The 22,957-nt window shown below is 42.6% G+C and overlaps 3 protein-coding genes across 6 annotated transcripts in view; all 3 read left to right on the plus strand.

The window, feature by feature from the left end:
- The window catches only part of myo10l3 (myosin X, like 3), a 54,952-nt gene extending 42,316 nt beyond the window's left edge, over positions 1 to 12,636 (plus strand). For all 4 annotated transcript variants that reach the window (XM_037976097.1, XM_017424505.3, XM_037976098.1 and 1 more), the window contains 19 exons: positions 1,653 to 2,057; positions 2,139 to 2,169; positions 2,905 to 3,672; positions 4,972 to 5,095; positions 5,197 to 5,440; positions 5,528 to 5,623; positions 5,781 to 5,874; positions 6,148 to 6,203; positions 6,310 to 6,452; positions 6,546 to 6,740; positions 6,849 to 7,006; positions 7,742 to 7,865; positions 8,121 to 8,418; positions 8,513 to 8,720; positions 8,823 to 8,959; positions 9,166 to 9,289; positions 9,386 to 9,841; positions 9,939 to 10,130; positions 10,239 to 12,636. In XM_037976097.1, the coding sequence (XP_037832025.1) occupies positions 1,653 to 2,057; positions 2,139 to 2,169; positions 2,905 to 3,672; positions 4,972 to 5,095; positions 5,197 to 5,440; positions 5,528 to 5,623; positions 5,781 to 5,874; positions 6,148 to 6,203; positions 6,310 to 6,452; positions 6,546 to 6,740; positions 6,849 to 7,006; positions 7,742 to 7,865; positions 8,121 to 8,418; positions 8,513 to 8,720; positions 8,823 to 8,959; positions 9,166 to 9,289; positions 9,386 to 9,841; positions 9,939 to 10,130; positions 10,239 to 10,343 (3,958 nt within the window). In that variant the 3' untranslated portion in view covers positions 10,344 to 12,636. The remainder of the gene's footprint in view (positions 1 to 1,652; positions 2,058 to 2,138; positions 2,170 to 2,904; positions 3,673 to 4,971; positions 5,096 to 5,196; positions 5,441 to 5,527; positions 5,624 to 5,780; positions 5,875 to 6,147; positions 6,204 to 6,309; positions 6,453 to 6,545; positions 6,741 to 6,848; positions 7,007 to 7,741; positions 7,866 to 8,120; positions 8,419 to 8,512; positions 8,721 to 8,822; positions 8,960 to 9,165; positions 9,290 to 9,385; positions 9,842 to 9,938; positions 10,131 to 10,238) is intronic.
- Positions 12,637 to 14,073: 1,437 nt separating this feature from the next.
- pttg1ipb (PTTG1 interacting protein b) lies at positions 14,074 to 18,264 on the plus strand. Its single transcript, XM_017424506.3, has 7 exons — positions 14,074 to 14,291; positions 14,634 to 14,689; positions 14,784 to 14,892; positions 16,192 to 16,297; positions 17,070 to 17,135; positions 17,411 to 17,457; positions 17,729 to 18,264. Exons 1-7 carry the CDS (start codon positions 14,192 to 14,194, stop codon positions 17,770 to 17,772), a joined length of 528 nt encoding a protein of 175 aa, XP_017279995.1. The 5' UTR covers positions 14,074 to 14,191; the 3' UTR covers positions 17,773 to 18,264.
- Positions 18,265 to 19,381: 1,117 nt separating this feature from the next.
- sumo3b (small ubiquitin like modifier 3b) lies at positions 19,382 to 22,843 on the plus strand. The gene is made up of 4 exons (XM_017424406.3): positions 19,382 to 19,540; positions 20,077 to 20,205; positions 20,339 to 20,410; positions 21,754 to 22,843. The coding sequence occupies exons 1-4, from the start codon at positions 19,520 to 19,522 to the stop codon at positions 21,814 to 21,816; spliced, it is 285 nt and encodes a 94-aa protein (XP_017279895.1). The 5' UTR covers positions 19,382 to 19,519; the 3' UTR covers positions 21,817 to 22,843.
- Positions 22,844 to 22,957: the final 114 nt, after the last annotated feature.

Raw genomic sequence — 22,957 nt, forward strand, 5'->3', positions numbered from 1 at the left:
GAGATGGTTGCCACAGCAAAGCAATCTCAGCGAGCACAAAAATGGGCCCAACTCAGCCAGTTTTAAAGATACTGAGCTAACATTTGGTGTGGTAGTAGCCAAGACTGATCCCCAACTTGTGCTTAAAGCGCTAACTGATCGTACAAAATCTGTGTTTTAAACTTTGCTTTAAATATTGGAATCAACTCTGTCTATTTGGTCGCAAAATAGTTCACAAATCAGATGGATTTTAATGAAACTTTCAGAAAGTAATCATTAGGTTGACATCTACAATCTTTCCTGGGAACTTTTCAGGTGAAGTGTAACTTTTATGATCTTTGAAAGGAGATTTGAACATCTTAACAAGTTAAAATGGATGTTAGTTGGCTGGTTTTGTTGTTTTAATGTAAACCACAAGACACCTAAAATATTCCCTCCTAATCTAATGGAGTGATAGTACTTCTGCATCACTATACTATAGATACCAGTAAAAAGTAATTACTAGTTACTTTTGTTCTACAGTACAACCAAATTCCAATAAAGCTGGAACATGTAAAGTGTAAATAAGAAAGAGTGCAATGATTTGCAAATCTCCCACAGTCTCACAGTAAACATATCTAAAGTTGAAACTAAGATATTGTATAATTTCTCACAAAAGGCTAGTCAGAGAAGCGTTTTGCAACTAATGAGAATAATTAGCAACGATCAGTAAGAGGACTGAGTATAAAAAGTGCATTTTAGAGAGGCTGAATCTTTCGAAGTAAAGATGGGCAGAGGTCCACTCCGTCTAAAATTAGAGGAACGATTTCAGAATAAAGTTTGGTTTTGGACTTTGGATTGAAGAAAAGAAGCCAAAACGCTTTGTTCATGCTTGTCTCTTATTTCTCAAGAATGCTCCTTTCCTCACAGGACAGAAGTACCTGTGATCATCAACAAAGCTTCAATTTATCGCTGTGTCTAAAATCACAGTTTATACAGATTTCTGCTGTGAATAAGTATCTTTTCAGCCTGAGCAACAAGTTTTCTCTCTCTCTCTCTCTGCTCTGCCTGCCATTCTGAACATTCATCCTGGTAGTTAAACATCTGCACATGCAGACTCCCTTAGGCATTTAATCTAACCATGCTCCACCTGTATGCAGCCATATATAAGGTTACATACAGTCCTCGGAAAAGCTCCGCCGGGAGACTATAATGGGCCTGACGACAGCACTCAGGTTGTGGGTTTCCTTCCCCTCTGGGTTGTTCATACTGAAGGCAGAACCTTGGGAAGTTCCCTAAAGACACAAGTAAAGTCTTTGTGTTATTACATGTAACAATATAGCTGCTCAGAGTCTGCCTTCGGTCCAGTCGGAGCAGCGATTCCTGTGGAAGACAGGTCAGGAGAAGGGTCAGAACAGTGTGTGTGGTCCCTAGAAGGTCACGTGTGTTTGTCCGTGTTTAGCAGTGTGTGTATTTAATGCATGTGCTGTGTGTGGGTGTTAGGGCTAAACACAACAGCCCACACCACCACAAAGGAACAGCACAAGCTGGTCAGACTCTAAACACGACACGGTTCACTACAGGCTCTTTCTTTTGCTTCTTTAAACAGAGGACGTCAGCAGGCACGACAGCGAGACTTCGCGATATGTTCGTGGTGCAGCAGAAACAAATCTTTATCTCTGTCCCCTCTTCAGGAAACAGTACAAGAGGATCCTGTCCAGCGTGGTCACCATCCAGAAGCACTACCGCGCTCACTTTCGGAGGCGCTCCTTCCTGCGCCTGCGCTCGGCCGCCGTCGTCCTGCAGAAGCACCGCAGGGGCCAGCTCGCCAGGTCCCTCTGTCGCCAGCTCCGGGAGGAGAAGCAGAGACGGGAGGAGGAGGAGGAGAGGAAGAGGAGAGAGGAGGAGGAGGAGGAGGAGAGGAGGCGACTAGAGGAGGAGAGGAGGGGGATGGAGGAGAGGAGGCAGCGGGAGGAGGAGGAGGAGAGGAGGAAGAAGGAAGAGGAGGAGGAGAAACGGAGACTGAGGGAAGAGGAGCAGAGGCTGATCAGGGAGAAGGAGGAAGAGCAGAAACTGGCAGCTAAAGAGGACAAAATGAGGTGAAGGATATTGTTTTGGTTTCATTAGAATTATCTTTTTCTGTGGTTTATGTTTACTAATTCTCTTTTTTTTGTCTTTAGGAACTCACTTGTGAATGGGGCTTGTCAGAAGGTAACTGCTTTACCTTATGCTGTCTAAATAATTTATTATTTATATATTGCCTGCCGCAGAAGACAAAGTGGAGCAATGATGTTGCCAGTGTCAGTGTGCGTGTGTGTGTTCATTTGTCTGTACTGTCAGCAAAATATCCCATGAATCACCGAACAGATTTGAACAAATCAACTACAGCTGATTAACTTTTGGAGTCAGTCCAATTGAAGCTGCCGTCCCAGCAAAGTGATCTTAGCAAACACAAAACTGGCTCCAACTCTGTCAATTTTCCACATATTGAGCTAAAAACTTGATGCGGTAGTAGGTGAGGATCGTCTCAACACATACTTTGAGTGCAATAAATTGCACAACATATTTGCCTAAAACTTTGGCATTAACTGTTGAAGTCAACCCTGTTTGTCTGTTTGCAAAATAACTCAGAGAATCACTTGACGGATTACAGAGAAACTCAGAAACTTGTTAAGTTTTGGAGTCATCCCAGTTCACGAAGGCTGCCACAGCTGATTCATCTTAGCCTACACTCTATGGATTTTACAGATATTGAGCTAAAATTTGGCGTGGTAGTAGCTGACAGTCGCTTACAACACATACTCCAAGTGCTAACAGGTCATTCCTCAGAATAAGATTAGTTTAGTCTAAAACTTTGGCACGAAAGGCGGCGGGTGATATGCATTCGTTCAAGGAATTCTAGTCCTTTGCAGACGGATTCATTTTCTTTACTTGTCTGCTCAACAGAAGGAGCTGACCCAGATGCTGTCCTACAGCCACACTTCTGAGGAGGAGAGCCGGCAGATGGAGGAGATCCTGCGGCTCGAAAGGGAGATCGAGCGTCTGCAGAAGCAGCAGGAAGACGGCGTGTCCCTCCTCGGGGATGTGTCCCGCGAGGAGCTGCGCCAGATGAGGGACGCTGAGATCTACAGACTGGAGAAGGAAGCTTCTCGTGTGGCGACCGAGTTCCTGGAGCTACTGGACTTCGGGGGCTTGGAGCCATCGCTCTCGAGCGAGGAGAACCTCCACGAGCCGAACGAATCTACGGCTCCTCTAGCGGAGGAGGAGGTGGACGAGGGCTTCCCCACAGAGGACGAGTGTGTCCCCTTACCTGACTTTCCTCCTCCAGCTGTGGTTCCTCTTGACAAGGAAGTGTTTCAAAGTATTCCCCCTCCTCCTCCTGCCTTTGCCGAGGGAGTCGTCATCTCCTCTCCTTCTACAGTTACCCCTAATGGACTCGATCGTCCTCCAACAGACTCCCAAACCCGCCACCCTCCATCACCACGTGTGGTAACTAACGGAAAAAGAGCCTCCGATTTTGAGCCCATGAATGAGGGGCCATCGCACTCGAACCTGCCAGACGCAGAGTCGGACTATGACCAGGAAGAGTTCGAGGCGGCTCACGGGAGCTCCGGAGCCAGCATCATCGATGGGCACCTCACGGACGAGGAGCTGCTGCGAGAATCCTCCTGCACCCAGCACAGCCTGGACTCCTTCAGGGGCAGCTCAGACTCGGTGAGAAACAAGCCGAGTCACACTTTTTTAATTAGATGACCCTGACGGGAAGCTGCTTGGAGAAATATCTGGGGTCCTGTGAAAGTTCAGTCAATAATTGAGCCAGTCAAAGGAAATCTGACTGAACACAGATGGTTGAAACGTGGCTTACTCGGTTGAATCTGATCACAGATGCTGCAAGTCAAGCAGAGAGCTGCGACCGAACGCTGTCAGATCAGCAAAATGTCAGAGGAAGAGAAAGATGGTGTCGGAAGTCGCAGACGTTTTGATTTAGAGACGTCTGGCGGTGGCTTTAGAGTGAATTTGGCCACTGAAAAAACAAATTTGTGCAGATGTTGCGGGTTAAATGTACACCATAATTGTTGCTGACATAATTATTGCCTCCCGCTGGAGGCGAGAGGTGATGATGTTTTTGCCTGTGTATGTGTATTTGTTAGCAAAATATCTCATGCACCTTTGGACAAATTTGAATGAAACTTGCAGAAAGTAATTACTGGATCTGCATCTACAACCGTTTATCTTTTGGTGCCGGTCTAACTCAGGATGGCAACCACAGCTAACTGAGCTTGGAAAACACCAAAATAGCTATAATTCAGTTCATTTTACAGATATTTTGCTCAAATTTCTTTTAGTTGTAGCTGAGAGTCATTGACAACTCATACTCCAAGTGTTACTCATGGTGTGAGATTGTTGCCTAAATATTTAGCATTAACACGAGAAGGCAACCATGGTGATCTGTTAGCAAAATATCTCATAAACCACTGGACGGATTTTAATGATTTTTTCAGAGAGTAAGCATCGGTTGTACATTCACAACTGATTAACTTTTGGAGTCAATGTAGTCGAAGATGGCTGCCACAGCTAATCATGATTATTCAACACAAAAATGGCTGTAACTCCATCAGGTTTGCTGATACTAGAGTAAAATTTGGTGTGGTAGTAGCTGGGAGTGATCCTCAACAGATACTCTAAACACTAATGCATTTTTTGAGTTTTTGTATGAGACTGTGGAAAACGCCATTTACATGCTTTGTCCAAAACAACTACAACTCCATCATTTCTCAACATCTTAGTCTAGAACTCAGGCATGAAAGGCAGTGATGGTAGGTCTTTAATTTATTGTTGTTTCCAAATGGTAGATATCCTATTTATAGAGTCGGGTCTTTTAGCCTTAGCAGCACTTTCTTTCTGTTTAATAACTTTCTGATGTGGTGCTTCAGAGCCTCCTGCAGGGAGGCTTGACGAGTGTCCGAGGATCAAGTTAAATGTTTTTCACGTAGTAATGCTGTTGTGTTCCAGTTCATCGACAGTGACGAGGAAAACGACGGCTACGTGGACACAGATGAGGAGATTTCTAATGGCAGAGTGAATCTGCTGAATGGCAGCGGGCCTCCGTACTTCCATGGCTACCTCTACATGAAGAGTGAGTATCTGGACCAAGACTCTGCCTGAAATGGTACAGTACTGTTTGATGTTCTGTTAATTAGAGGCACCGATTATTGTGCATCTTTCCCTCTTTGTCAGGCGGCCTCATGATCCCGTGGCGCCGTCGCTGGTGTGTGCTCAAAGATGAGACGTTCATGTGGTTCCGGGCAAAACAGGACTCCCTCAAGTCTGGCTGGCTTTACAAGAAAGGGGGAGGGATGTCCACTTTGTCCCGCCGCAACTGGAAGATGCGCTGGTTTGTCCTGCGCGAGTCGAAACTCACCTACTTCGAGAACGACAGCGAGGAAAAGCTGAAGGGAACGATCGACATCCGCGCAGCCAAGTAGGACCCTTGACTCTCCTGCTGTGTTTTAATGCAACAAGAATCGTGTGTGTGTGTGACAGTAAATGAGATCGTCTCGATCTGCAGGGAGATTGTGGACAATCATGAGAAGGAAAACGCACTGAACATCGTGACTGAGGAGAGGACCTACCACATCTACGCCGAGTCCCCTGAAGACGCCAGGTAAATTAGCTCTGTTCCTCCTCTTCATCAGCTCACTGTGAAAGTGACGTGTGGAAATGAAGTTCCCCCTTGTGGTCGCCGGATGGAAGTTCGCTATGTAATTTCCAATTACACGTTTGCTGACTTGTGCTTTCTCAACTCCCTCTGACCCGTTCAGTGGTTGGTTCAATGTGCTGAGTCGGGTCCACAGCGCCAGCCCAGAGCAGCTCATGGAGATGCACCACGAACAGGCCAACCCAAAGAATGCTGTGGTTAGTGCGGCTCTACCTCTCCGCTGCTTTTTTTTCCACCAGCAGAACAGAAACATGTGACTGATTCTGCTGGATTATGACGGTCCAGTTCTGGGGTTATATTGTAATTTAAGTAATTATACCTCAAGAATCTGAATCTGCCAGCCTGTATGTCTGTATGAAGCTTTAATAGCAGAGACGCAATAATATCAAACAGCTGAGTGGACTATTCGTGGAGTATTTTCAGTTTAAATTTGAGATCATTCAATTTACACCTTGTTCTTCTCCTTTTAGGGAACATTAGATGTGGGCTTGATCGATTCTGTTTGTGCATCGGACAACCCAGACAGGTGAGAAATGCCCATTACACCCAAACACTCCCTGAATGTTGGATGGATTTAACCATCAAGAGAAAAAATAAAACCCTACATATGAGATGTTTTTCTTTCTCCCCAGACCAAACTCTTTTGTGATCATTACGGCCAACCGAGTGATCCACTGTAACACAGACACACCGGAGGAGATGCACCACTGGATCGGCCTGCTGCAGAAATCTAAAGGAGATACCAGAGTTGACGGACAAGAGTTCCTCGTTAGGGGTCCGTCTCAGTTTTGACTCGATCTGACTAAAAGAAGAAGTCAGTTTTCGGGTAGAAACCAAAGCCTTAACTTCTTTTCTTCTTAAATATCAGGCTGGCTGCATAAAGAGATGAAGTCAGGAGCCAAGAGCACTTCTCTGAAGCTGAAGAAGCGCTGGTTTGTTCTCACCACAAACTCCCTCGACTACTACAAGTCGTCGGAGCGCAACACGACCAAACTGGGAACCCTGGTCCTCAACAGCCTGTGCTCTGTGGTGCAGCCCGATGAGAAAACCTTCAAGGACACGGGTCAGTTCAGTCCTCCTGGTCTGTCTGCTCTTATAGGGAGATCAGCTAATGATCAGATTCGGACACGTCCTAACTTCTAATGCCTTTTTTTTTGTCCTTTTCATCCAGGTTACTGGAATATAATCATATATGGGCGTAAACACTCTTACCGGCTTTACACCAAACTGCTGAACGAAGCCATGCGGTGGGCGAACGCCATTCAGGGAGTCATAGACAGCAAGGTTCCCATTGAGACGCCAACGCAGCAACTCATCAGGGACATCAAGGTATTAAAGCTCAATGTCTAATGGCTATTTGTGTCATTTTATGGTTGTAATCCTTTCTGCAGGATGTGTTTCATGATTACTCATGCTAAATGTTTCATTAACATTAGGGCATTAACGTTACTGTGACCTAAATTCTTTTTAGTCATGCAAACCTGTGGCAGGGAGCCACACTGTTGTGAAGTGAGGTACTCACTGTGTGCTGTGATCTTCATTCACGAAAACGTTCTCCGACCTTTGAGCCATCTTTGTGGTTTTTACTGCAGTGACGCTGAGTGTTTTTCCTGTTCGTTGGTTTTTATTTGCAATCTAACTTCGTCTGCATACTTTGCGCTATTTTAGCCATTCATATGTCAAAACGTTTAGCTCATTTGGGAGATGACTTCTAGTTTGTTTTTTTTACTTTTATACTTTTCAGAATATTTAACTTTATTTACAAATTTTTTTTTTCCATAGAAACACACTGAGATCTCTTCAGTGCTGTCAAAAACATTGTTCTACTTTTAGCTTCTTGGGCTACTTTTGGCTTTTAGCAAGCTTTTGCTTCTTTCCGTTTTTAGATAGACTTCTGCTTGTTTAACAGATTAAACAACAGCTTCCCACTCACTATCACAGAAAATACAATTTCTCCACTTCTGTTTTGTTACCAATTAAATTTCCACCTATTTATGGAGAAAAAACTATTTTTATAAATAAAAAAGGGTCTAAGATCGCTAACCCAGTCCTGTTTGTGTGTAGGAGAGCAGCCTGAACGTGGAGGCTGTGGAACAGACATACTGGAGGAACCCCATCCTGCGATATACCCAGCATCCTTTGCACTCCCCCCTTCTACCTCTGCCTTATGGAGACGTCAGCGTCCACTGTGAGTGCTTTGGCCTGCAGCCACTGTTTGCCAACTGCTGCTCATGATCTAGTTTAATGATCAGTTTCAGTCATTAATGTTTTTTTTATTATTATTGCATTCTGGGTGTTTTATATTCTTTACAATATTTCAGCTTTTTTAAATACAAGATTACATTTTTATACATGCATTTTTCCGTTATCAGGTAGCTGATACTCTTTTAACAGAACAGTAAGTTCATAGATTGAAATTGAACTGCGTCTCCGTCTCTGTCAGTGCAAAAGGAAAAGGGATATACGAGCCTGCAGGACGAGGCGGTGAAGATTTTCAACTCCCTGCAGGAGATGGAGGCCGTGTCAGACCCCGTGCCCATCATCCAGGGAATCCTGCAGACCTGCCAAGACCTGCGGCCACTGAGGGATGAGGTTTACTGTCAGCTCATCAAACAGACCAACCACGTCCCGCACCCCAACAGTCCTGCTAACCGCGCCCACTGGCACCTCCTGACCTGCATGTGCTGCACCTTCCTGCCCAGCCGAGGAATCCTGCGCTACCTCAAGTTTCACCTGAAAAGGTACGGATCGGTTTGGGCGCAAAACCAGAGTGCTGAAAGGTGAACGTTTTGGTTTAAACTTGCGTCTTGACGTTTTTTTTTTTTCTTCCTTCAGGATTAAGGAGCTGTTCCCCGGAACAGAAATCGAAATGTTTGCCCACTTCATCGGGGAGTCTCTGAAGAAGACAAAGACGAGAGAGTTTGTTCCCTCCCAAGAGGAAATCATGGCACTTCTGACCAGACAGGAAATGACCACCACAGTCTACTGCCACGGAGGGGGCTCCTGCAAGATCTCCATTAACTCTCACACCACTGCTGGAGAGGTGAGCCGCCTACACTCATTTGTTCTCTCATATTCGGTTTTGTATTGGAGGAGAAAAAGCCCCATCGGTGCCTGCTGAGCATGTGTTTGTAATCATGGTCAGGTCGTGGAGAAGCTGATCCGAGGTCTGGCTATGGAGGACAGCAGGAACATGTTTGCTCTCTTCGAGCATAGCAGCGCTGCCGACAAAGCTGTGGAAAGTCGAGTCATTGTGGCCGATGTGTTGGCCAAATTCGAAAGGTACGATTTACCCATCTTTAACCGCACAAATTATTAGTTTAACTGCAAGTTTTGGTTCTAAAATCGCAGCTTGGGTGTGATTCAAACACCTTTAGAGGTACACAGAAATTTATGTTCTGAGGATGATAATGACATGAGGATGGTGTTAGAAAATTAGACAAAATCAGATGTGTGAGTGACAGATTTATGGCCCCCCCGCCTCTCAGACTGGCTGGCAGTGAGGAAGCTCGGGATGAAGGCCAATGGAAGCTGTATTTCAAACTCTACTGTTTCTTGGATGTGGAAAGCATGCCTAAGGAAGGAGTGGAGTTTGCGTTCATGTTTGAGCAGGTTTGTTGAACTTATCTTCAGTTTTACTAGACGTATTTAATTAGATATGAAATGTGTGTCAACCTTTTGTTTTTCTTTTTTTTTCCTGCTCGTCAGGCCCATGAGAGTTTGACCCGGGGCCACTTCCCTGCCCTCGAAGAGACCCTGCAGCACCTTGCAGCTCTCCGCCTGCAGTTCCTGTTCGGGGACAAAGCCCGGGTCACATGGAACCTGGAGAGCGTCTACCCCGTGGGGCGCCTGCGCAGCCGGATCCTGCAGTTCACCAAGGCGGGCGGGGCGTCGGGGTCGGGCCAAACCCTGGAGCGCCGGAGGACCAGCTTCCTGGACAGCACGCTGCGCCGGGGGCTGAAGACGGGCTCCATGAAGAAGCAGCGCCTGGAGGAGGAGCAGATGCTGGAGATGTGGATCAAGGAGGAGATGTCGGCCACCAGGGCGAGCGTCGTGGAGAAGTGGTCCCGCCTCCAGGGTTTGGATCAGCACCAGGCCATGCTGAAATACATGACCATCATCAAAGAGTGGCCTGGATATGGATCCACTCTGTTTGACGTCGAGGTATGCTCCATAAACCTTTAACCAGGACGTTTGTCAGAAAGGACTGGATGTCCATCTACAGCTGGGTGATGAGAGCCTCATGTTTGTGTCTTTGCAGTGTAAAGAAGGAGGGTTCCCACACGATCTGTGGTTGAGTGTTAGCGCAGAGAATGTGTCTGTCTACAAAAGAGGAGAGCCAAAGCCTCTGGAGACCTTCCCGTACGAGCACATCATCTTCTTCGGTGCCCCACAACCCTGCACGTACAAGATCACCGTGGACGAGAGAGAAATGTTCTTCGAGACCCCAGAGGTAGGCTTTTTCTTTTTTTAACACCATTTTAACTACATTTTGCAGCACGCTAGTTGGGATTTATGCTTTATTTTTTTTTGTTGTTGTTGTTGTTCTGTACACTCGCAGGTCGGAGAGATCACAAAGATCATGAAAGCCTACATAAACATGATCGTGAAGAAGCGCTGCAGTGTCAAGTCTGTGTCCAGTTACGGGACCAGCTGGATCAGGTGATGCCTCGGGGACGACGCAGTTCGTTTTCTGGCCGTTCAACACGCGACAAGCGTGGAGCGGAGATACCAGGAGGTGAAAGCTCCTTCAGTTTTGACTTGAGCCACGTAGCAACACAAAAAATCTCCATCCAGACAGAAAGCTCTCTATATTGACTCAGAATGCCTGTTTTTAATTGTTTTCCTTCTGGATCTTCTGAGCGTCGCTTCCTTCCTCGTCGTCTCCAAATCTGCTCTAGTTGGTTACACTGGTCATTTCACACACTTCTCACAAAGAAATTATGAGGTTTATTTTTCTTATGGATTGTTTTTCAAAGTCTGAAGAAACTTTTACCACAACTTGAAATGTTTTCCCACCTAAATTACCAAAAAAATAGCAAACAAACAGAGAGATTCTCACAAACATATACTCAGACACCATCTCTGAATGTGCTGCACACTGACTGAATTAGCACCTTTAATGTTTTGTTTTTATTTTTGTTAAACATTGCGACCCCTTGTAATGAATGTTCTCCTGAATGGAGAGTCCCTCAGGGTAAAAAAAAAAAAAGCCCCTTTTCTTGCCTTATAGCTACTCGGAGAGCAGACGTGGCCTTGCAGAAGCAGAACAGAAACTTGTGTGTAATTTTTTTTTTTAATGTGCCACAAAAACACATCTCTGGCATCTAAATCAGGGGTGTCCAAAGTGTGGCACGCAGGCCATTTGCGGCCCCCCTGAGTGATTTTGTACGGCCCGCGACTGCAGTTTAGGAATTGTGTAATTTTGGCCCGCAGGCTGAAGAATTTGATGCAGACGGACACTTTGATATTTTGAGGTTTAACATAACAGAAATCGGAACGAAATATCCTTCCTAAAATGTGCAATATTAAGTACATTCAATTGTTTTCATCTTTAATTAACCACATTTCTTCTTATTGCAGTTTCATAATAAAAAGGAACACAAACATTTACCAAAAAGTAGACTTTTGGGTAACCATTCATATAACTTGGCTAAATCTAGCAAATGTTTTCAAAGAAAGAAGTTATTGTTCATTTAATCATTGATAGAAGGAAACTGGGGTGGACATAACTTATATGCAATTCGATCACCTTCATTAACGTCCCTTCAGCCTTCTATGAATCAGTTTTATCGACGGCCAGCTGTACACTTTTTCAGAGCTTCAGCCACCCTTTTCGGTCGTGTGGGTCCAAAAGAGTTTTGAAAATCCTCCTCAGGAGGAATTTAAACTGCGAGGCAAAGGTTTTCACTCAAGGATCTACCGCCAGGTCACACAACTCCTTTTAGCCACTGTTTTTGAAAAAAAGTGACCCACATTATGCTTTTATTCCTGAGAATATTAAAGAATATACCAACGACCCAATGAATCAAAGAAACTGAATGCTTTGCTTTTTATGTTTTGGAATAATTTAGAATGCCATTTCCATCAGTCAACTTTTGTCCTTCTGCTAAAATATTGCATATTTATGTTGTAATTGAGAGCTCAAAGATGAAAACACAAAAAGCATTTATGCATTTTCTAAGCAAAGATTCAAATTTTTTGTGTCCTGCAAGTACTTTCAGCTGGACAAATTTGGCCCGCGTGTCCAAAGGCTTGGACACCACTGATTTAAGTAAAACAAAACAACAACTCTTTGACTCCTAATTCCTTCTATCCATTAAAATATTTGTGCTTCTAACCAAGAATGAGTACAAGCGTGAGCTGAATATATCTCTGTAAAAAAACAGCCAAAAGTTTAAGCATGTGTATGAAAACAAAACAAGACATTTAACTGAATTAGCGACTGTAGTTTGCGTGTGTGTGTTTTAGCTTTTAGTGATGTAAGCAGCCATGCGAGGGTGGGGTATTTATTTTTAAAAGAACTCAATGGATTTGAGAGAATAAGATGAGTTTTGTTACTTTCTCACCTGTTTGTCCTTCAAGGACACCAAATGTTACACGATTTAAGGACGGACAAGCTATTTTCTTTTCTGGGCTTTCGTGACTTCTGGAGAAGCTGAAGTGTGTTTCCACTCATTTCCTTATTTCCCGTTATTAAGCCACATTATAGTTCATGATTAGAGTATTTTAGGACTTACCTCACGTTAGATTTCTGTCTTCCATCGCTCTCCAATCCCTCTCACCTGAAGCTCTGGTCAGCTGCCGGCGGCCACACCAGAGCCTGAGCTTGCCATTGACGATGACTGTATTTCTGAGGTTTCTGACCGTTTTGAAGAAGAAAAATCAGAAAATGTTTTATATCAGAATTTTAAAAAAAAAGAAAAAACGCTTTAATAAATTATTGTATTTCAACACTTGTTCGTTGTCTTCTCATCTTTTCTTGTGTCTTCTGATGGGTAAAATGATGCCGCGACAAAACGTAGACCCTTAAAAGAAAAAAGAAAACTTTGGTAAAAACAAGCAAATAAAAACAATAATTATTGATTCACTGTGATGTCCAACAGTGAACTGAATTCAGATTTGTGTGCAAACGTTTCCAGCCATCCAGCATTTAATAATAATATTATAATTTATGATATAAAATTAGTTTCAAGATTACAAGCACGTCACACATGCTTGTAATCTTTTATTGTGGTTTTAAGCAACATTTCTTCAATGTTTCAAAGTTTTCTTTAGAGTTTAGCTGCTTTTTCCCTGATTATTTCGCCCAGCACCTAAATATTTACAGAGGAAACTTTTATTTTTGTTTGATTAAGCCACTTAACTCTGCCCTTTGAATCATTGAGCATAAAAAGACTCCTGAACTGAAGAAACGTATCGGTGTTGTGTCAAAACAAACAAAAAAACTCAAATTCAATTTTTTTGTTAGAAACTAACTAAAATACGAGCTAGTAAATTATGGACCTGTCACAAAGACACAGTTTGTTTCCATTTCTTTTGCTAAATTAATAAAAAACACCAAAGATAACCAAGTTTAACAGACATAAAACATTATTTTAGGACCAGCAGAGATTCTCGGAGAGCCGTCAGCTGAAGCCTTGATATTCAGAAGATGATGAAGTGAAGGACGATCCTGTGTTGGATTAAATACATCGTTTTCAGAAAGATTTCTTTGCTTTCTAGTAGATCTTTTGTTTTGTGATTGTTTTATGCTGGAAACTTTTCTCGCTGCACAAATTTGAAGGACAGAAAAATAAGTGAGAAAGTGATCACTGTAATTAAATACATCAATTATTCTGGAGAGCTATTGATCAAAACTCCCTAAAGTATTACAAAAAAAGGTATAATGAAATTAAGAGTGGTTTAGCTATTCATTTATTTATTTTGCACAGTCTTGTGCAACAATTTAAAGCAGAATAAGTTTAGTTTTTGGATATTTTCCTACTACAAATACGCTTCTTTTGTGCTATGGTCTGTTAAAGTGGATAATATTTCTTTTCAGACCTTTTTGCTTTGCAACAATAAGTAGCTCAATAAAAACTTGCTAAAAGAAAGAGCATTCACTGCAGTGTGTGGTGCACAGTTAAACTTAACACAACAATCTGGACGCAACTTTGGTGATCTGTTCAAAAGTTGGAGATTATTTAAAGTTTTCACCCTAAAACGACTCATTTAATTTGTGTTATTAAACAGAATCTGCAAAAAGAGTTCAAGGTTCTCGAGTCTACAGCCAATAAAGAGGGGTTCTGTTAATATTTGCTGCTGAAATGCAGTGAGTCTGAGGAGAAACCCAGCGCATTTGGGCGCATAAAGCGTCACTTTCAGTCAGATGTGTCCAGCTGTTTGCGCCAGCTGCGTCATGACGTCACTCCTCGTAAAACAGCTCCAGCCTTTCTTCACTCGGGCTCCTCGCCGCCGGACTTCGCCTTGTCCTTATCCTTGTCCCGTTCTCCTTCCACCACCACCACCACCATGTTGGGCTTCCCCGCGGCTCCTGTTTGCGCCGCGGCGTGTTTCTGCGCACTTCTGTCCGCAGCGGGAGCGCAGTCAGCCACTCCGTCCCCGGCTCCGGGTGAGTTTCCTTCCACGGACTCTGCTCTCCGGCGGGCTCTGGTCAGGAGGCTGTCATGTGACACCCGCAAATTGGATTTGGAAAGGGAAAAACAAGCCGTCCTGGTATCAGATTCGCCTCTTTTAGGCGGGTTTGTTGTGTTCCAGTAAATCCAATTTACGCAAATATTTTGTTTTTTGTTTTTTTTTCTCATGCGAGCCTCCGTTTACGCAGATTAAAGTGTGTGTGTGTGTGGGGGGGGGGGGGAATAAGTAATCAATTCTTACTAAGTTAAACCTTCATAAGATCATCTTTCTAACTTGTATGTAAAATAATCCAAGCATTTTTTTTTGTCCATTTCAGCTTCTTGTAGCCTGAAATCCAACAGCTCTTGTGCTGACTGCCTGCAGAATGTGGCTGTAAGTTTCTCCCACTTCACTCAGACTCAGCCTCCTCTTTGTCCTCTTCTTGTTGTTGTTGTTGTCAAGAGTTTGGGGGCTTCTTGTGTTGCAGTGTTTGTGGTGCATCTCAACCAAACAATGCGTTTACTACCCGGTGCAGAACATCCTGCCCCCCAGCAGCGTGTGTCCCCTGAATGAGGCCCGGTGGGGGGTTTGTTGGGGTAAGACTGGCAGATCATCATGTCTGATAACACATTTGGGTGTACTTTATTTTTTAATATTTAAGGGGAACATGTGTGACCTGTGTGGTAAAAATATTAGGCGGAATACACAAATAAACAGAGTGGCCTAAATTAAATTAGAGCCTAAATGATATATTTATGAAGTGGCATTATTTGGACAGTATAGAATTAATATTGTTTTGAGGATGTCACTGTTTGTTACTGCTATTTTTACTGTATTTTTTTAGACATTTCAAAGGTCAGACACTCAACCTTTAATATCAGAAGCAGATTAATGCGAGTTACAGAAATTAAATTTGTTGGCAGCTGATGTGACAGGCCACGAAGATTCTGTTTCGTCTCATCAGTCCCAGAAACTTCGCTTCTTGTCAACTTGCATTTTGGTGAATTCCAGTCTGGCTTTTTTAGTGTTTTTCTGTCAACAGTGGAGCCCTCCTGGGTCTTCATCCACGGAGGCCATTATTATTTAAAATGTGACAAATAGTGCAGTCAGAAAGTGACATTCCTTGACTTTAGACTTCAACTCCACTGGTTTTGATGGTTTGCTTGGCTCTTTTTCTACCATCCATATTATCCATATAATCAAACTGGGGATGCATTTTGTCTTGCGTCCACGTCCTGGGAGGTTGGCTAAAGTCCCATGAATCTCATACTTTTAAACAATATTGGAAAGTGTAATCAGAGGAACATGAAACTGCTTGGAGATGGACTTGTAGTCTTTACCTTTTAACATGGATATCTATAATCTTCTTCCTGAGCTCCTCAGACCTTTGCTTTCTCTGCTCCAAGTTCAGAAGGGTGAACATAATGATACCAAACCACCCAGTGGCTGTTTGTTCCCTTTAAATCGGCTGAAAGGCTGATGGGAAGCTTAATACTAATTAAGGTCAAACACTTAGTTTGAAACATGACCAATGCAAAGATTAAAAGCCTTTTTTAGACTGCAAACAAATCTGTTCAGACTATTTTGGCACAGCTGTAAAATAAAAAAGGAGGTTTTGTTTAGTTTATCACATTCTAAAGGCAGACAGATGTCCTTTTAACTGAATCCCCTTTTTATGAGAAGTAAAGCGTTGTTTCATCCAATTCTTCTCTACTGTCGATATTCCTGTGAAGATCTTGGTTGGGTAATTGTTTCAACACTTCCCGGTGATTCAGTCACCATTCATATTTCTCCCACTAAAAATCCACAACAAGCGTCTGTGTATTTCAGCCGCCACAGTTAGATTTTGTTCTGACGTGAGTGTTTCCCGCCCACCTCCCGCTTTTGATTTCCAGTCAAATTCCAGATCCTGATCATCACCATGTCTGTGCTGGCCGGCATCATCGTCCTGTCCGTGGTCGTTTGCTGCTTGTGCTGCTGCTGCAAGTGCGAGAGAATTGGGTGAGCACCGAGTCACATGAAACACTGGCAGTGAAATCTGGTCCAGAGGAGGAGGTGGAAAAAGCACGGTGGGGGCGCGCACAATGGCTTATTATTCTGCGAGACTAGGCTGATACCGCTATCTCCAGAGGCCTGCCAGAACTAAGATCTGACAAGAACGTTCACTGGCTGCTGTGGATGAGCCTTGCTCTGTTTTAAGGGAAATATTTTAATATGAATGTATGAAAATCCTCTATTTGGATAGTTTGGAGAAATAAAACACACCACTAAAATCTTGACTACTTAAGATCAAATCATCAGTAGATTCTTTCACTGTTTTCATTTCAGTCTTTGGTAAAAAAAAAACCATCTAGACTTTAACACCACTAATATCTGTTTTGTTTTTAATGAATAATTTAATGTCTACGTGGTTTGAAATGGAGGATTTTCTGAACTTCTAAGAAATCTTTATCCCCCGACTCTGTTAGCAGTTTGGAACGTGAAACCTTAAGAGTAACATTAGGCAAAAATCTCATGAGATTTTGCAAATTTTCGCGCTCAGAGTATGTGTTAAGAAGCGCTCTCAGCGACTACCACATCCAGTTTTAACTCAGTGTCACAGATTTTGAGTTCAATTTAATTGGAAAACTTGATTAAAATGATTTGCCGTTCTTGGGCTCAGTCAGGGTTTCTGAGTCGGAGTCAAAGAAAATGGCTCGATTCCAGCTGTGCACGCTTCCACGAGCAGAACTGTGAAGCTTTTTGACGTAAATCCGTAACTTCATTTTTGCAGGAACAAGAGAGAAGACGCACAGGTGGAGAGACAAACCCGAGCGAGGAAGGCCCGTCAGAAAGCAAGGTGAATGGCTGTTGAGTAGGTGTCTGCTAAGATTAAACATCATTAACACGGGTTGGAGAAAGAGAGCAAATGAGTCACTGAATCCATCAGAAATAAAGACATGTTTGCTTTTTCAAATATACACAATTTATAGCCTTTGTTCAGCCAAATGTGATGTGATTCGGTGGTTAAAAATGAGCCAGTGAAGAAGCACTTTGTGTTGATTGAGCTTCATTTTAAACGCCAGTTTTTGCTGCTCTTCAACGACTTTGTTTTTTGCTTCTTTTTTCCTTCAGGAGAACTGAGATCCAGCTGAGACATGATGAAATCAGGCAGAAATACGGTGAGGTTCGTCTCCTGGATGTGTGAATTTAAAGCTACCAGAGTGTCTGACTCCTTTGAGCAGAAACCAAACAACAATAAGGTCAAAGGTCAGGTTAAAGAGTGAAGAAACATATAAAAAAACGATCAAATAGTGCCATCTACTGGACAAAACCTTAATTGGACACTTTAATCCACATTTAAACGTCTTCAACCATAAAAACAACATATTCTAAGATTTGCTTCTCCTGCTTTTCGGTTTTATTAATATACATTTGAATGTTTTTCCCTAGGTCTGGCGAAGGATAACCCATACGCCCGTATGGACGATCATTAAGACGAGTCTCAGTTATGATTCCTTGAGATGGTTTTTATTGATGCCAGTAACAACAAGATGCAGCTTTTCTGTGTCTTCGGATAAACTGTGATCATCTGGATTAATTTCATCGTGAAAGCTTTTGGAGAACACCACTTTCTTTCTCATTTCTAACATGTGAATGAAGCTCTCTAATTTCTTAAATCGAGTGTTTTGCTAACAGTATCTTCTGCTCACACAAGAAATTAGTCGTAAGAACAAACACATGGAGATTTACGGTCACTTGAGATAAAAACATCCTGCAGGTTTTTGCTTAGAATGCAGTAAATCAGTATCACGTGACAAAGGCACATCTAACAGATCTTCACGTTATTCTGGCGTTAACGTTTATGAGTTTTAGTGTCACAGTTTAATTCACGCCTGCTAAATTACACATGAACAGTTTGATTTTAGCGCAGCTTGTATCCAAATTGTAATCATACATTTGAAAATAAAAAGAATGAAAGAAATTTTTTTTTGTTGCTTTTCTTTGTGATTTATTTACACACATTCATATTTTTTTAAAAAAAGAACTTTGATAATATTCAATAATATATAATAATAGTCAATACAACTGGACTTGAGTTTGGAAAATCACATCCCTAAATGAGCTACTCTGAATCTGGAGAAAGAATTGACGGATTTCAGGCAGAAAAAAATCAACTTTCCAACTTGGCCTTTTGACCTATTTATGGAAGCCCATTTCCCTAATTTAATATTTAAAAAAATATGACATTGAATCTCAATGTTATGATTTAGTATCTCAGTTATGGCTTAGTGTCTCAAAGTTAGTAATTAATATCTTAATTATGACTAAGTATCTCATAATTATATCTTAGTATCTTAGTTATGACTTAGTGTCCCAAAGTTAAGTTCTATTATCTAAATTATGTCCTATTATTTCATAATTATGATCTAGTAACTTATGACTATGAACTAATATCTTAAAATTACAATTTAGCATCTTAAAGTAAAGTTTTATTATCTTATATATGACTTAATATCTCATATTTATGTCTTATTACGTCAAAGTATTGACTTAGTATCTCAAAGTTATGGCTTAGTTTGTCAACATTATCACTTGGGCTCTCCAAATTATGACTTAGTATCTCACATTTATGACTAATTATCTCATAATTATATCTTAGTTAGGACTTAGTGTCTCAAAGTTAAGCTTTATTATCTCAGTTATGACTTAGTATCCCAAAGTTATGACTTAATATCTTAAGGTTATGACTTAGTTTGTCAAAGTTATCACTTAGGATCTCCAAATTATGATTTAGCAACTCATCGTTCTGATTTATATAATCTTTTTTTCTTGACATTGAACTTAGTGTTTCAGGGCCATGTTTGGGACCATATGAGTGTATTTAACAGGTGTTTTAGTTATTTCGTACCTCTATGTGCTGATCCAGGCTGTCCTGGTCCGGGTGACTCGGAGAACTCTGCAGGTCTTTTTGGTAGCTGCTGAAAGAGAGCTCCAAGCTTTAAATGTAACGGGAGTGCGCAAATTTCCATACGCGTTCACGCGTCCGCGGTCCCGCGAAACACGTGACCGCTTTGGTCCAATCGCGTCTTAAATGTCAGCGCGCGCTCCCGGTCCTAACGAAAGAGCCGCTGGAGGAGCCGACAGTCAGCAACCCGCTACTTCTCCTCCTCCTCCTCCTCCCCCCTCAGCAGACCTCTGCGACTCCACGTTAGGGAGAGAAACCCCGGAGAAAGTAGCAGGATGTCCGAGGAAAAACCGAAGGTCGGTACCAAGCGTTCAACCCGCGGAGCGGACGGTTCGGGTCCGCCGTCAGTTGTCCGAGTGAATGTTAGCACGTTGAGCTAAAAGGCTGGCCCTGCTTCCCAGGCTTGTTTGAGCGGGCAGACGGGAGAAAACAAAGGTTTGCGGATGTTCTGGCTTTAAAGCGCACATTCGGCTGTATTTGCTGCTTCTGTAAAAATAAAAACAAATGAAAATAATAATAGTAAAATCACGTCGTTTGCTCCGCTCGGAGGGGCTCATTTTGTAGAAAAACAACAACAACAACAAAAAAGCGACTCTTGCTCCCGGACTCTGATTTGCGCCATTCATTGTGGCTCTCTGCGCCAGTTTGGTTAGCTTGTTGTGCTAACAGCTAGTTTTTTTTTTGTTTTTAGAGCAGGGCAACCTTCTCCTCCTCTTGTGTGTTTTGTTGTTTTAATTAATTAAATTTTTTTTACCCGGTTTCGATAAAAAAAAAAACGCTGCGGTGCTGACGGGTCTCGCGGCCGGTTCGGCGGCTCTGCTTCTTGTTGCAGGAAGGAGTGAAGACGGAGAACGACCACATCAACCTGAAGGTGGCCGGCCAGGACGGGTCCGTGGTCCAGTTCAAAATCAAAAGGCACACCCCCCTCAGCAAACTCATGAAGGCGTACTGCGAGAGACAGGCAAGTCCACCCAGGACCGAACATCTCGCACCTTTGTGCCACCAGACTGGTGTTTTGGGTCCCAGCATCACCTGCTGAACATTTCCTCCCCCCTTTTCCTCCCTTCCCCCCCCAACTTGTGTCTCCTCTGCAGGGCCTGTCGATTCGTCAGATAAGGTTTAGGTTCGACGGGCAGCCCATCAACGAAACAGACACGCCGGCTCAGGTTGGTGAAGCACATTTCCCCCCATTCTGGAGTCATCCCAGTTCAAGATGGCCGCCGCAGCCAATGCACGAACGCAGCCACGTTTTAACTGCTGCTGACCTAAGGTTCGGCGTGATGTGCGAGGCGTTCTTGATGCGCGCTCCAAATGGATTTTAGCCTTAATAAAAAAAAAAAGAAAAGAAAAAGAAGAAGGTGGCGGCCGCAGTTCATCAAGGAATGCTAGGCCTTTAATTATAGCAGGATCCCCCCCAAAATCTCCTTTTGGTTAAATGTTAGGAGCTGATTTCTCTGAGCTCTGGAGGAAATAATTCAGGCTGGCTTTGAACCTAATGCAGCGGGCTTACAATACTCCCACGCAGCCTGTCATTAGAGCTGCTTTCCTTTTTGCAGCTGAGGTCCAGAAGCGCAGAGGGGACGCCGGCCTCCCCTGCTCCCTCGGCCTCCGAGGGCCCCGAGCTTTTCCTACATGAGCTTTATACACAAACGAGTCGAGCCTTTTTAAAGAGAGCCACCCCGACTGCGTGACATGGCAAACCAAACCTCAGATTAGCACCTGCCATGCTTTTAATCTCAGATGCTTGAACAATTTTGCGTTTAATTCAGCCACGAGCGGTCTTGGCGACACAGAGCAGCGTGTCCCAGAGCTTCACTGTAGATCTACAGAAATCTGCCGTGTTGGTTCTTAATATTATCATTAATAATATGATTAATAATAAACATATAGGCTAACATAAACAGTTGTAGCTCTTCATGATTTTCCAGTTTTGTTGGCCTTTCATAAAAGCCGACACAACAAGAAACATCCTGGCCAGGATTTAAATTAAAGAACAAGCAAAGATATTTCTTCAAAGTACAGCGTAATGCAGGAAGTGTTCAGTCAGCATCTGGAAGTTTCTCTCTGAAAAGTACTCAGCAGTACTTATTAGTTGCGCCTGAGTAAAACCTCAGTACGTCCTTAAAAGCGTACTCTGCACAGAGTTTAAATTCAAAATGTCTGCCTGTGACTCAGAACACAACAGATGAAAATTGCACAGATAGCTGCGCGGGCGCTTCGTCTTAACTGTTAAGCACGGTGGTGTAGGTGTGATAATTTGGCTCTGTCCTTTTAATCTCTACGACGGTGGTACTTCATGTCTGACTCACTGCTTCAGCGTTGTCATAGTATTTATTGAATTAAACATTGTAATGTGCTTCTCTTAATTAGATGTTTTTTCTTCCCCATGTGTGAAATAAAGGTGTTCGTTTTCAGCTGTGCCGACATGTAGCTGCGAGGAATTGATACAAATAAATTAAATGTACGTGTGTGTGAAGGTACTGACGTATAAACATGCTTCTTGTTTCAGCTGGAGATGGAAGATGAGGACACTATCGACGTATTTCAGCAGCAAACAGGAGGAGCGGATTAAGTGGCGTTTGGACTGTTGGTAGAGCGTCACCTTTTTGTTTGTTTGTGTTTTTTTTTTTTTTTTTTCTTGATACCCCCCCGCTGCCGCCCTCCTCTTCCTCCTCTACGCTCGGCTTCACGTCGGGCTGTTTGTTGCAAAAAAAAATCTGATTCCTTGTCGGGGGGAGCAAAAAAGCAGATCGGCCTTTTTAAACGCGCTTTATTTGCCCTAAATGAGTCATTTTTAAAAACACAGGAGCACACCTGTAGTTTTAAAAGCAAACGGCATTTTTAGTGTGAGGTGTCCTCCTGCAAGCCTCATAAATCACAAGCTGACTTTTTTTCTTCTTTTCTTTTTGAAACTCCAATCAGACAAGCTGCAGTATTTTAACGTTTTCCCGGGAGAAAGATTCAGATATTTTGCGACTCTTTAAGTGTTACTTTTACAGGAACGTTCGCTTTAATGTCTACAAACGAGCAAAATTCTGCTGGAGGAAAATATGAACTTTGTTCCGGTCGAGTCAGATCTAATAAATGGTAATATGTGGTCAGGTTTCTGGACCAAAACGACCCAGTTCTTTTTACATCTACAACCTAAGGAGCCGATGTAAATAATTAAAAAAAAGCATTATTGATTCATTATATTACGCAGGGGGAACATGGTTCACTTGTAAATCGACTTCTTTCCACTTCTGGGGGCTCTTAAAAATAAAAATCCACCTTCTTTCCAGTCCATTACCATCCAGATATTCCACTCACTGTACAAGTCATACATACTGTGTCGCCGGTTTTTGAATGGTTTGTAAAAAGAATATCAAAACTTTATCTACATATTTTGTTAGCTGCTCCTGTGTTGGTAGGATTTAGCTTTATAAAAAAACAAAACAAGAAAAAAAACACAACAACGTCCACTGGTGTTTTAAAAAATGTAACCAGTTAGAAATGCCAGTGAACTTGGCTTTTGTTTTTTGTTTTTATTTTAATTTGTACATTATTTGTCGTCTCTATTCTGTGTACAATAAATATAGTTTGATATGTTTTGAACTGTATATTGGTTTTTGTGTGACGGTGAGCAGCGCTCATTCTGGGCTTAAATGGGACCTTTTTGTTTAATAAAACTGGCATTTAAATATCTGTTCTGGCCATAAATATATGCATTTATA

Source organism: Kryptolebias marmoratus, linkage group LG6 (genome assembly GCF_001649575.2).
Source record: "Kryptolebias marmoratus isolate JLee-2015 linkage group LG6, ASM164957v2, whole genome shotgun sequence".
Taxonomy (NCBI): domain Eukaryota; kingdom Metazoa; phylum Chordata; class Actinopteri; order Cyprinodontiformes; family Rivulidae; genus Kryptolebias; species Kryptolebias marmoratus.